This window comes from Alligator mississippiensis, chromosome 4, assembly GCF_030867095.1.
Source record: "Alligator mississippiensis isolate rAllMis1 chromosome 4, rAllMis1, whole genome shotgun sequence".
NCBI lineage: Eukaryota > Metazoa > Chordata > Crocodylia > Alligatoridae > Alligator > Alligator mississippiensis.
This window is the reverse complement of record NC_081827.1, coordinates 228510362-228523072: the sequence shown is the minus strand read 5'-3', so window position 1 is coordinate 228523072 and position 12711 is coordinate 228510362. Positions and strand designations below refer to the sequence as shown.

At 41.8% G+C, this 12711-nt stretch overlaps 1 protein-coding gene across 6 annotated transcripts in view; it reads left to right on the top strand.

Moving 5' to 3' along the window:
* The window catches only part of LYPD6B (LY6/PLAUR domain containing 6B), a 138805-nt gene extending 126899 nt beyond the window's left edge, over nucleotides 1-11906 (top strand). For 5 of the 6 annotated variants that reach the window (XM_059727387.1, XM_019480365.2, XM_059727388.1 and 2 more), the window contains 5 exons: nucleotides 3372-3472; nucleotides 5111-5266; nucleotides 6474-6572; nucleotides 8363-8493; nucleotides 11036-11906. In XM_059727387.1, coding sequence (XP_059583370.1) covers nucleotides 5152-5266; nucleotides 6474-6572; nucleotides 8363-8493; nucleotides 11036-11200 — 510 coding nt within the window. In that variant the 5' untranslated portion in view covers nucleotides 3372-3472; nucleotides 5111-5151 and the 3' untranslated portion in view covers nucleotides 11201-11906. Of the gene's footprint in view, nucleotides 1-3109; nucleotides 3203-3371; nucleotides 3473-5110; nucleotides 5267-6473; nucleotides 6573-8362; nucleotides 8494-11035 lie in introns of all 6 variants that reach the window. The other variant, XM_059727389.1, reaches the window with a different exon arrangement.
* The last annotated feature ends 805 nt before the right edge of the window (nucleotides 11907-12711 follow it).

Below are 12711 nucleotides of genomic sequence, written 5' to 3'. Positions count from 1 at the left end.
CTGAGATACAGGAACTCCGCTTAACCCAAGAGTTGCACAGTCCTACCAGGGGGAATGCCCTATAGGACCTGGTCCTGGCTACAGGCGATGACCTGGTGAGGGGACTCCAGGTCCTTGACCACCTGGGCAATATTGATCATCACTTGCTGGAATTCACCATCCAGCACAGGGTGTCAAGGGCCTGCAGCAAGGCAGTAGCCTTAGACTTTAAGAGGGCCAACTTCAATGAGCTGAGGAGATTCGTGGGAGAGGCACTAGGGTCCTGGGGAGTAGGGGAACTGGGTGCCCAAGATGAGTGGTCGTTCTTTAAGGAGATGATACTCAGAGCCCAAGGGGTGACAATCCCAACAAGAAGCAAAGGGGGCAAGAATGCCCAAAAGCCCCCCTGGCTCACCAAGGGCATTTGTGAATGCGTGATTGCCAAAAAGGAGGTGTACACCCAATGGAAGGGAGGGGCTATCACCAAAGAGGAATATACCTCCACTGCTCAGGGCTGTAGGGGGGCTGCTAGGAAAGCTAAGGGGAATATGGAACTAGGGCTAGCATCAAGGATCAAGGATAACAAAAAGTCCTTTTTTAAATACATAGGGAGAATGAAGAAGGCCCCGCGTAATGTGGGTTCCCTGCAGAATATGCTTGGTGATCTGGTGGTCGCACCAGGGGAGAAAGCAGACCTCTTTAACAATGTCTTCGCCTCTATTTTCTTGTGCAGGGACCAGGACTCCCCTACCAAGATTCGGGACAGACTCAGGAGAAACTCTGCCAAGCCTAGGGTCAGGGAGGACCGGGTTAGAGAACTTCTGGAGGGGTTGGATGTGTTCAGATCAGCAGGTCCAGATGTTCTCAATCCCAGGGTGTTGAGGGAGTTGGCAGGGGTTATCGCGGGGCCCCTGGCATGGCTTTACAAGCACTTGTGGTGCTCTGGCCAGGTGCCAGACGACTGGAAGAGGGCCAATGTGGTCCCCATCTTTAAAAAAGGGAGGAGGGAGGACCCAGGCAACTATAGGCCCGTTAGTCTTTCTTCAATCCTGGGGAAGCTCTTTGAGAAGATTATCAAGGAGCACATCTGTGATGGGTCAGCAGCAGGAATGATGCTCAAGGGTAACTAGCATGGTTTCATTAGGGACAGGTCCTGTCAGACCAACCTGATTGCCTTCTATGATCAGGTCACAAAATCATTGGACGCAGGTGTCGCGGTGGATGTAGTCTTTCTGGACTTCAGCAAGACCTTTGACACTGTCTCCCACCCCATTCTCATTAAAAAGCTAGGTGACTGTGGCATTGATGCTGACACAGTCAGATGGATAGCAAATTGGCTGAGGGGTCGTACTCAGAGAGTGGTGGTGGACGGGTCATTTTCGACCTGGAGGGAAGTGGGCAATGGGGTCCCCCAGGGCTTGGTCCTTGGGCCCGCACTGTTCAATTTCTTTATTAGCGACTTGGATGAGGGAGTGAAGAGCAGCCTGTTTACATTCTCAGACGACACCAAGATTTGGGGTGAGGTGGGCACTCTAGAAGGGAAAGACAGATTACAGCAGGACCTGGACAGGTTACAGGGGTGGGCAAAATGAAAATAGGATGGGATTCAATACTGACAAGTGCAGAGTGCTGCACTTGGGCAGTAGGAACCAGCAGCATACCTATAGGCTGGGGAACTCCCTTCTTGAAAGCACGATGGCAGAAAGAAATCTTGGAGTCATTATTGACTCCAAGATGAACATGGGCTGACAATGTGAGAACGCGGTCAATAGAACTAACCGTACTTTGTCCTGCATCCACAGATGCATCACAAGCAGGGCCAAGGAGGTGATCCTCCCCCACTGTGTGACACTGGTCAGGCCACAGCTGGAGTACTGCATCCAGTTCTGGGCGCTGCACTTCAGGAGGGATGTGGACAGCATTGAGAGGGTCCAAAGGAGGGCCACTCACATGATCCGGGGACAGCAGACCAGACCCTATGAGGAGACTACGGGACCTTAACATGTTCAGCCTTTGCAAGAGAGGGCTGAGGGGGGACCTGGTGGCCAATTATAAACTTACTAGGCAGGACCAGCAGGGTTTGGGAGAGACCTTGTTCCCCTGAGTGCCTCCCGGAATAACAAGGAATAACGGCCATAAGTTGCTAGAGAGTAAGTTTAGACTAGACATCCAAAGACACTACTTCACAGTTAGGGTGGCTAGGATCTGGAACCAACTTCCAAGAGAAGTGGTGATGGCTCCTACCCTGGGGGTCTTTAAGAGAAGGCTCGACATTTACCTGGCTGGGGTCATTTAAGCCCACTTTTCTCTCCTACCCAGGGCAGGGGGTCGGACTAGAAGATCTACAAGGTCCCTTCCGACCTTACATCCATGAATCTATGAATCTATTCCTTCCCCGTGGCTGGATCGGAGCTGGGCCATGCTACTCCACGTGGCCGGATGGGTCCTGCTGCAACTGCCCTAGGCACCGTATCAGGACCACCAGCCGGATCCAGTCTGCAAATAAACCAGGCACTGCCCATCTGGCCTACTGGTCAAAATGGTAGAGTACCACTGATATAAGCCATTAGTATTAGGAAGAAAAGAAAGGGTAGGATAAAGTAAGTTAGAGAAAGTATTGGGTCATTGGTGAGTTGTCGTAGGGTCACCAATTTATATGTTTGTTTTTGTCATGCTTATCCTGATTGCTATGGGATTATCCCATGTTGTGCAGATCTCTCTTTCAGAGTTTCACAAGGTCATGAAATTGCCTTCGGGGCCCCTTGAATATCACCATATCATAACACTGCCTCACAGCAATATTGTGCAATATGATCTGATTTGTGGCCTGGGGAGCAGGTTAGTCCAAATTTTATTGTTAACTTCTGTCTTGGAAGCTGACATTCCTTTTTTTCTCTAGAGAGATTATCTTGCTGCTGATTAACACCTCCATCTTAAATCACAGGATCACTGGAAAGTTTGATAAATAAGATTACAGATGAAGAGCCAGGTATTCATCTGACATAAGCAGCCCTTAAAATTTGATTTAGTTTCATTAGATGGAATCGGGGAAAGTTGTTGTGCAGGTCTTTTACTAGAAAGGAAATTTGTTCTGCTGGAATGACATTGTTGGTTCTGTGCTTCCTTTCAGAGAGTAAACCTTCCTGTGAGATTGGTGGCAGGTGGCTCTAGGGGTAGCAGGAGCTCTGCACATCTATATTAGCATGGCCCTCAACAGTTCATGGTAGGACTGGGTAGCTCAGATGATTTTAATAAATACATTATTGAGCCCAAGGTGCATTCCCCGCCCCCTCCCCCCGCTTTATTATCAATAGCAAAAAAACCATTCTGTCCTGAGGGGATAGTAGCTCAGACACAGAATGATAATGATTGCAGCCATTGTTTGCTTTCAGATTCTTTCCTTGACCCTATTGTGAGGCCCTGGGGCTGGAAGATGAGGGAGACCTACAGGGAACAGTCATGGAAGCACACTGGGAGTGATTTACAAAACCAGGTATCTTGGGTATCCTCTCAAACAGTGGTTTTCAACCTTTTCTCATTTGCAAACCCCTAAGCAATATTGAATGGAAATGCAGACCCCTTTGGAAATTTCAAATGGAGGTGCAGACCCCTTTAGATTGTAAGTGTGGGTATTAAGATACTTTTGATTTAGCGTGCTCATCTTTCATGAACCTCTTAGACATAGTCTGCAGACCCCCAGGGGTCCATGGACCACAGGTTGAAAACCACTGCTCTAAAATAAACATGATTCATAAGACCTAAGTGATGCACAGCTGGAAACTTCCAATGTACAAAAGTGTCCGTCTCCACTTGGTTGCTGGTCAAGAGTCTCCTTGAAGTACATGAAACACAGGAGCAAGAAAAAAAAAGCCCTAAATACGAAGGCTCATCTCCCATCCACAGGAATCTTCTGAGTGTCATCATGCAACTTCAGTGCTTGATGGCACTTAAGGTCCTGTACCCAGGGTAGTCAGGTTGACTCTTCTGGCTGATCTGGGCCTACCTTGACTTTGACGTTCTGCATATTCAAATGTTGTGTACCTGTTAAGGGTGGCCTTAGAATGTGACCGAGTCCCACTGAGTCTAGAGTCCTCCACATTTAATTCCTATTCATTAAGATGACAGATTTTACTAGGAGAGGATTAAAAAAATAACTGCAAGAATTGTTTATGGTTTTATTCCCCCGCCATGTGTCCCTTGTTTTTACAAAGAATGAAAATTGACATTATTTCAGTTAACACCAGGATTTACATATGCAAATCCAGGGGATGGATGGATTTTCAGACAAGTTCTGTAACTGATGCATGCAGTGTTCCGAAAAGTGTGAGCTGAAGGCTGAATGCGTGTCACAAAGTGGTTAGCAGAGTCCCTTCGAAAGCCAGGTCATCCTGACATAGGCAAAGTTTTGAGTGTGCCGTGGTGCAGGAAAATCAAAATCTTCTGGTTCTTGCTCCAATCTGTGGTATGCTGACAGCCTACTTTGGCTTTCACTTCAGATTGATACAGTTCTTTTATATAAATGATAAATATTTATGGTTTTAGATTCTGTGTCTCTCCAGCCACAAGTGTGTTTATGAAAAACAAGCTATGGCAAATCAGCCCAGTATCTGCACTGGTGCAGAGATTGGCATAGCTCCACTGCAGTCAACAGAGCTATGCAGATTTGGGGTCTGGCTCTTTGATTTCAGATTTTACATTGCTGATTGAAATGACCCTTGAAATTACACTTGAAATTCCTTTAGCCTGATCTAAAATATTTTAATCATGTCAACTCACATTACAAGCAGTGTGTAAAAATGTTTTTTTTTTCCATTAGCACTTATAACCAAATTTCTTAGACTGACATTACCTGGGAGAACGAATCCCAAAGTACTGAAGTGAACACAATCTAATTAATCTTTCTGTAGAAATCTAGCTATCTTGTACAAGATCCTGCCCAGTAGAAGGCAGTACCTGCTCAGCTTTGAATGGCTCATCATTGTTAATGGACTATGCTTACTTCCACTAAATCTTCCTGGATTTGAGACTAATATGAGCCTTGTATTTCCAAATAAAGTTTACAGGAGACACTTATTTCTCTGCCTTCTCAATTTTTATGGTTCCTCCCCAATAGCGTGTCTTTGTTTTCTAGGCAAAAGAGTTTTAGATTTCCTTGTACGATAACGAGTCACTATGCTGTTATTCTGTCACACGTTGGCTGTAGCTTTCCTTCAGATCTTTGTCCTCTCCGGGAATTGGATTCTAGCCAAGAACATCAACTTCTATAATGTGAGACCTCCACTAGACCGTAAGTAGCCAGTGGTGGTTTTCTTGTGTGTGTGAACAAAAGTTAGTATTTTAGCTATCAGCATTTTCAGTTCAATATGCTCTTTTCAGGGGCTTATAAAGTGGCTCCCTCAAGGCATAAGGGATTGCCTATAAATTTTAAAACAAAACATCTGGCTAGTTCATATGACTGCAGTATAAATGAAATGAATATGGAGACAGATTTAAGATATGGTAATCCAAACTACTCAGTTTTTTAGATTTTTGGATTCATTTATTGTACCATTACCAGTACATTTTACAAGGTAAATTATGCAGAATACTTCTAGTCAGTAATCTGGCCTAGAATTTCCTGTGTGTTACCTTGCTGTTTTTTCAGGCAGTGGAGGGAGCTGAAGTATGTTGTGTGCTTTTAAAGTTGGTACAAAATGAAAGCAATTAAATAGGAACCGTGAATGACAGTAATGATATCATGTCTGCTTTTTACCTTGCACTGTGTTACTCTTTCTGTTCATCCAATTGGATAAGATCCTTGTGATAAAAAGGAATAAAGCAGTCAAGATAGTTGTGTATCGCAGGTGAGAAGTTAGATACAGAGCTGCCAAAATTTATTTAACTATATTTCAGTAAGTATGTAAAACTGAATTTGAAAGCAGCTTTCCTTATCCCTTGTAAGGAATTGTTAAAATGGAGGACTGAGATTTGGAGCTTTTAAAGCATTTGTTGCCTCAGCTAATGAAGCAAAAGCTACTTATTTGTTTGAATAACTACATATGTACATGTGCATAGGCACCTCCAGATATCTGTTGCACATACTTAATATGCATGTATGTGCAGAGATATAGTCTCTCTCCCTCCCTTTTCCACCAGCCCCCCACTTTCCTCCACTTTAATTGTGTTTTAGTTGTTAGAGAGATAGAAAAGGCTAACAAATATTTGCAATTTAAGGTATATTGTAAAACCTTTTATGAAGTTTACAAACTAGTTTTTATTTGTTCAGTAGTCTGTTCTTCTCCCCCCCAACTCAATTTCTGTGTGTGTTTGTGTGTGTACACCTACATACATGTGTATACACATACACATATGTGTATACACGCACATACATACATACACCCCCCCATGTTTATATATGTATTTTGGTTAAAAAATGTAGCTAAATCAAAGCATTTGTTGGTTGATGTTTACATTTTTTATATTTAAAAACTTACCATATTTTAATATTTTTAAAGCTACTCCATTTCCAAACAGCTTTAAGTGCTTTACATGTGATGATGCAGTTGACAATTACAACTGTAACAGATGGGCTGAAGACAAATGGTGTCCTAAAAGTAAGTGTGCTTGTGTTGGGGAAATTCTTCGGGGTATTTAGTTTTGTTTTTCCCTCGCTCAACGATCTCACAGACATCTAGTTAAATAGGATTAACTTGCCAGCTCACTGATTCCCTACAGAAATTATTAGTAAGAGTCAGTCTTATGATTTTCTCTTGAGATGAGCAGTTGATTATGCTAAGAAATAATGCAAGTCATGCTGAAAACCTCTTATGCTTATATTTAATGTCTAAGTGAATGTATATTATTTTATTTATTTGAGATTTATATCCTGGCCCATCTACAAAGGCTCAGGGCAGCTTAAAATAAAAGACAAACAACCCAAAGGATACAAAATAATGATAGACTCCCCAAATGACACCCCCCAAACTTTGAAATTCCATCCTATCCCACCCTCTCCTGCTTCCCTGCCGATTGCCCAGGAAAGCAAACCCTTCTGTGGAAAAAATCTTACGTATCATGCGAATACCAAGCTGTTTGCTACAGTGGGTGTAACTGGAAGTTTGCTAACCTGAATTCTACATTTGTTGGCTTGAAGATTTTAGGGAAGTGTAAATAATATTTTAGCCTTAAAGCATAACCTGTTTTTGCGTATATGGAGGCCATGGTGATTTTATGGACTGAGTGGAAACTACAGGAGTTGCACTTATGCATCAAATTGAGCTTTTTGTACATTCCAAATAAACACTCAAAAGACAGTCCTATCCGATACTTCAATTAAATTTTATCTTCCTTTTCTGTAGTTTTAAATCAGATCAGTGTCATATGTCATGAATACATTTTCCATTTTCCAAACTTGTTTTTTGTTTCAATGAAGAAACATAAACATGTTTCACTAGGTTGCTTTTATAGCTTTAAACAAATCCCTGTGTCATGTTAATCTTGTTTGCACTTCTTTTCAATTTGGCCATTTAGTCTGGTACTTAACTTGAAAACAGTTTGCACTCCCCAAAGTGTTCCACTACTAGCTGCAAGAGTCAATTTCTTAATTCATTTTTATGTTTAAAGCTTAATGTCTTGCTAACTTTAAGCCTGGTGTCTTTCACAAAGTTAATGTAACAGCTACTTCCAAATATAGTTCAGATTTGTTTCACAGTTGCCATGTAAGGATGATGACTTTACTTAGCCATTTAAAAAGCCAAACATAATTATAAACTGGCAGTTTGCAAACTTGGCATGTCTTTCACATATATAAGCATTAAATATTGTATTTTATATGTGATCATTCAACTGGAAAACTTCAAATTGGAGCATCTTCTAGTAGGACAGAAATATTTGAGAGTAAGCAACACTGCCTGCAATGACCAAAGATCACACTTGTAAGAAAAAATTATGGGGATACAAAATAGAAAAGGGAAATCACTCTTCAGAGTGGAGGAAGGAGGAAACAACGTTGGATGGAAGGGCCACGAGCAGGGGACAAAGATAAGATGGAGGAGTCAAAGAAAGAGATTTGGATGAAGGACGTATTTAAACACGGAGCTGAGGAGGAAAAAAGAGGGGTTCAAAAGGGAAAGAGAGAAGAAAGAGAAACATGAAATAGTGCAAACTTGAGTGGACATTTAAATATTTGGCTCAGGAAGACAGGCCAAGTGGCCACTATATTTATGTTTTAGTTATAGATAAACTAAAATAAATTGAAAAATGTTTGCAGTACATTAAGCCACCTTACCTCCCTAAACTGGTGCATTGACTATTTTTTCTGTGTGGGCATATCTTGTCAAGTTTCTCAAATATGTAAGAAAATTTGCATTTCATGGAATAAACCTGACTCAGATGTATTTCATAGATACACAGTACTGTTTAACAGTTCATCTCTTCACAAGCTATGGAAAAAGCACATCGGTCACTAAGAAATGTGCTACCAGAGATGAATGCCACTTTGTTGGCTGTCGCCATCACAGAGAGACTGGCTATACGGTAAGAATCAGTTTTTCCAATGAAGGAAAATGTATGGTTTTCTAAATAAAGATCCTGTTCAAACCTCCTTCCTCATTCATTATCAGGTAAAACTCTGGATGAAGAGAACGAGGTGTGTCAAATGAGACTGTCTTAGGTTTAAATCATGAAAATCAAAACTGGAGAATATGCTAGAACTTTTTACTTTTCTGTGGGTTTGTCTGCACTACAGTCCAGAGGTGTGATTGCACCTTATCTAGATGTACCCTGTCCAGGTTATAAGCTGATAGCTTTGTATGTGGAGTGACACGGGCTTAAACTGCCAAGGCTTGCTCCAAGTTCCAAGCAAGCTTGTGCAGCCTGCACTGAACTTCATGCTGCTGCACCTCTCTTGCTAGACTTCACTTTGGCTACACCTCTGGAATGAAGTATGTATATAACTGCTGGAGAAGGTAAACTTTAGTTTTCAGGAATGGTACGTTCTTGGAGTGAGGAAAGTTCAGCACTCCCATTCCATGGTACCAGGTGGAACCATGGCTTCTTCAGATGGGGCCTAACTTTTGGGCATAATGCAAGGGTTTTTGTTTAATGAACAAGTGATAACTTAAATGTTCAAGTTTATTGAACAAGGGATGAACAAAACATAGCCTCTGTAGTGTAGCTGATCCTGTGACAATTGGAAGGACGGGTGGATAGTCACAAGTCTATTAAAATAAGCCATCCTCTGGGGGATATGATGATAGTGCACTAAGCTACCTTCTTGAGCAGGGGTGGGTGGGCAAAATATGGCCTGCAAGCTGGATCCAGCCCAACAAGTGAATTTTTTTTTCTGGCCTACGGCAGGTCCCTCATCCCCACTCAGCCCAGATGTGGGGGGCAGCCTGGGCCATGGATCATGTGGCTGGTCCTACCAACTCCAGGCATGGAGGTGCTGCCTGGCATAGAGTGCAGCCTGCCCTATCCCCATGTGCAGCTCTTAGGCACTCTGGGAGCTGTAGTCCACAGGGCCAGGCAGGGCAGGGGCAGTGTGGCAGCTGGACTTGGCTTTCTGGCAGTCCCCCGTGGTGGTGGCTCCTTCTTGCTGCCACTGCCAGTGTCTCTGCCACCACCACTGGACCTGGAGCTCCATCCAATGCCCCTACTGGTGATAATGGGGTGGACAGGCCCAGGGCCGGGTAGGTGCAGTTGGCATATCCCCAGCCCCTTCCCCTACCCCCTGGTCCTATATAGCTCACCAAAACTCCTTAAGTGGCCCTTCAGCTCAAATAATTGCCCACCCTTATTACAGAGGATCAGAATTCAGATTCCAACTTGGTCATTCTTTTTCTTGTAAGAAGCAGAGCCGTCCTTTATAAAAGAAGTCCTGTGGCTCTGATATGTGGTTAGCAGCCACATTTGACTATTTTCAGTCACCAGGTTTATTCCCCCATAAGTCCTAGACAGAAAGTGGATTGTGTATTGGAAATAACAGAGCAATTCTCTGCAGCCATGCCAAAAATGCACTGCCACACTGATAGGCGAGTATAAATGGAAAGAAACTATGCCTTAACAATGACAAGGGATGGAAACAAATGCTGGAGACCATTTTCAAGGTAACAGTTTCTAAATGCCTGCAAGGTTTGCATTCAGGTGTGATAGATGAGCAAATAATAAATCTTTTACTGTGTAAGATTTTAGACCTCTTAAGACAGCTGACAATCTGTATGTTGAATGTGAAAGGACACACATATGATACCTTTGATCTGAGAAGTTTCTCATTGATGTCAGTGAATGTTGATATACTCTGGGCAGTATGTGGTCTTCATGAGTGCCAGGCTCTCTACTGTTACATTTGATTTTGCAAAGTAGGCTATTGGATCTGATTACACTATGCAGATGCCATTGTGATAATAGGTAAGCTCTATGCACTTATATGTCTCACTGTCCTGAATGGTATGTTTGAATGCTCGGCATTTCCAGATATTCCAGTTAAAAGCACCCAGTTAGCTGCAAAGATTCCCCATATGTACTACTTGGACAGTGAACATTATCAGTTATTCTCTGGTAGAAATTTGGTGACCTTGTATTTACTAAATGTAAATACAAGGCACAAAATTTGAGACCAGATTGCATAAATCTTAAAAGACAAATGTGAACAGAGAATGCCTTATATTCATTTAAATGAACTTATAGTCATTTAAAAATGTGGAGCTAGCAAACATTCAAAAATATGTTTATACTTAATGATCAGGAGGGAAGATATGAGGGAAAGCTTTACCTACTTTCTGATAGGCTGGGAAATTTGTCTGACATGGCTAACATGGTTATTTCTCATCTGATCATGATGACAGATGTCCATTAATTACACTGTATAATAATTTGAGCTGCACGAACGCTGTAGTGCCTGAATTTGGAGCAGGTGCTGTAATTGATATACTCCATCTACCAACTCAGATCACAGGCTATCAGATAGAAGTGATTAGCTTGTTTAGTAATAGCCCTTGCAATCAGTTGAAAGCTTATATTCCTCTGGTATACCTCTGCTAAAACCACTTCCACCTAACAATCTCCTTTTCATTAACAGGAATGTGTCTCTTGCTGCGAAGGGATGATCTGCAATGTAGAAATACCAACCAATCACACAAATGCAGTGTTTGCAGTAATGCATGCATGGAGGATGTCACATGGCAGCAGGAGGACAGTTAACGTTCCATTGCTTGCATCAGTCCTAGCAGTTGTGTTGCTTTGATGCAGTTTTCCTTGTGATTCTAAGGGCTAAACTTTCTGTGCACTAATGTAAACCAGTAAGAAGAACATTTTGGTTTGAAACAAAAATCACTGGCACCCTTCATTTCATAACCGTGTAGGAAAACATGAGAAGATGCATGAACTTTGTGACATCTGCCAGTTCTTTAGTGAAAAGATGTGCAAACAGTTTGCAGTATTTAAAACAAAACCAAAACAGACACTATAGTGGACTTAACCAATTATCAGAATTCTTCATTTAGTGGTAAAAGTATGTGCATGCTGCACATTTCTTGAACAAAGAAAATAAATATCCGTTGGCAGTCACTCTACCAAATGAAACAAAGGAAACTTCTAGATGGCAAAGTTAAGCTGGAGTTGTGCCAAGCTAGTCTTCATAGGATTTTATGGTATTTTTCAGAACTGACTTGTAGCACTGGGTCTGGTAGCTGACTTTTCATCAACAAACATGTTCTTAAATTCATGTTTAATTGCAGTGCTCTTAGAAATAACAGTACATATTCCAAGAAAGTGTCTGAAAAAGCACATTTCCATTTTGGTCACAATTCCCATGCCAGCTGAAAATTATGCAGAATAAAACTTTAACTGTATTTGTCTCTCATGTCTATGCCATTGTTGCACATTCTCAAACTATAAAATGAAGTGACTCCATGTGCAAGTCAAAATTCTGATTAAAGATTATAAATTGCTTCAGTCCCTAATGTCATATTTAGGGATACACCGGAAAGTGGCCTCATTTTTGCAAGACTTGTCTACCATTGTCTTTGGCGTTTCTGAGTGCTGAGCACTTCCATTTATCTAGTCACCTGCGTATAGGACCATAACTTCAGGCACCCAGTTGAAAAGTTTGACCAAAAATTCTAAAGCTAATGTACCAGTCTTACTATTTTCTTTCATAGCTATAGTAGGAGTTTTAAATTTACGTCCATATTTTGAACATCTGCAAATATTAAAAGTGATAGAATTTAAGTTACTATTGGATCTCATAGAATTTGTGATGAATATTGTATTTATTACACATCTGAGTTTTCATCCTTCTGGTTCCAGTGATGGATGTATTCAGGTTTACCATCTCTCTGGCCTGAAGAAGTCAATCCTGAAAACAGAGATTGACTACATGTTAGATTCAATCATGTGTATGTTATGTGCCAGTGTAATCCATTGTGCACTAGCCCTGTTGTAAGTGTAGACTCAAGGGCTAGGTACAGACATTACACTTTTACCATTAGAATTGATTAGAAACCAGTCTATGCTTGTAACAGAGCAAAAGTTCAGCACACAAAACCAGTCTATACCAATAACAGAACAGAAATTTGGTACATGTAGACTGGTTCAAAAATGATAAAACCCAGTCTAAGGTTTGCCCACTCCCAACCGAAGGCCAAAATATGTTCCATTTGCTGTCGATCTATACTTTGCCACTTACAGAAAACCGCGTAACAGATCAATCCCACCTTGGACTTTTGAATGTCTGTAGCTAGCTGAGGCTTTTCT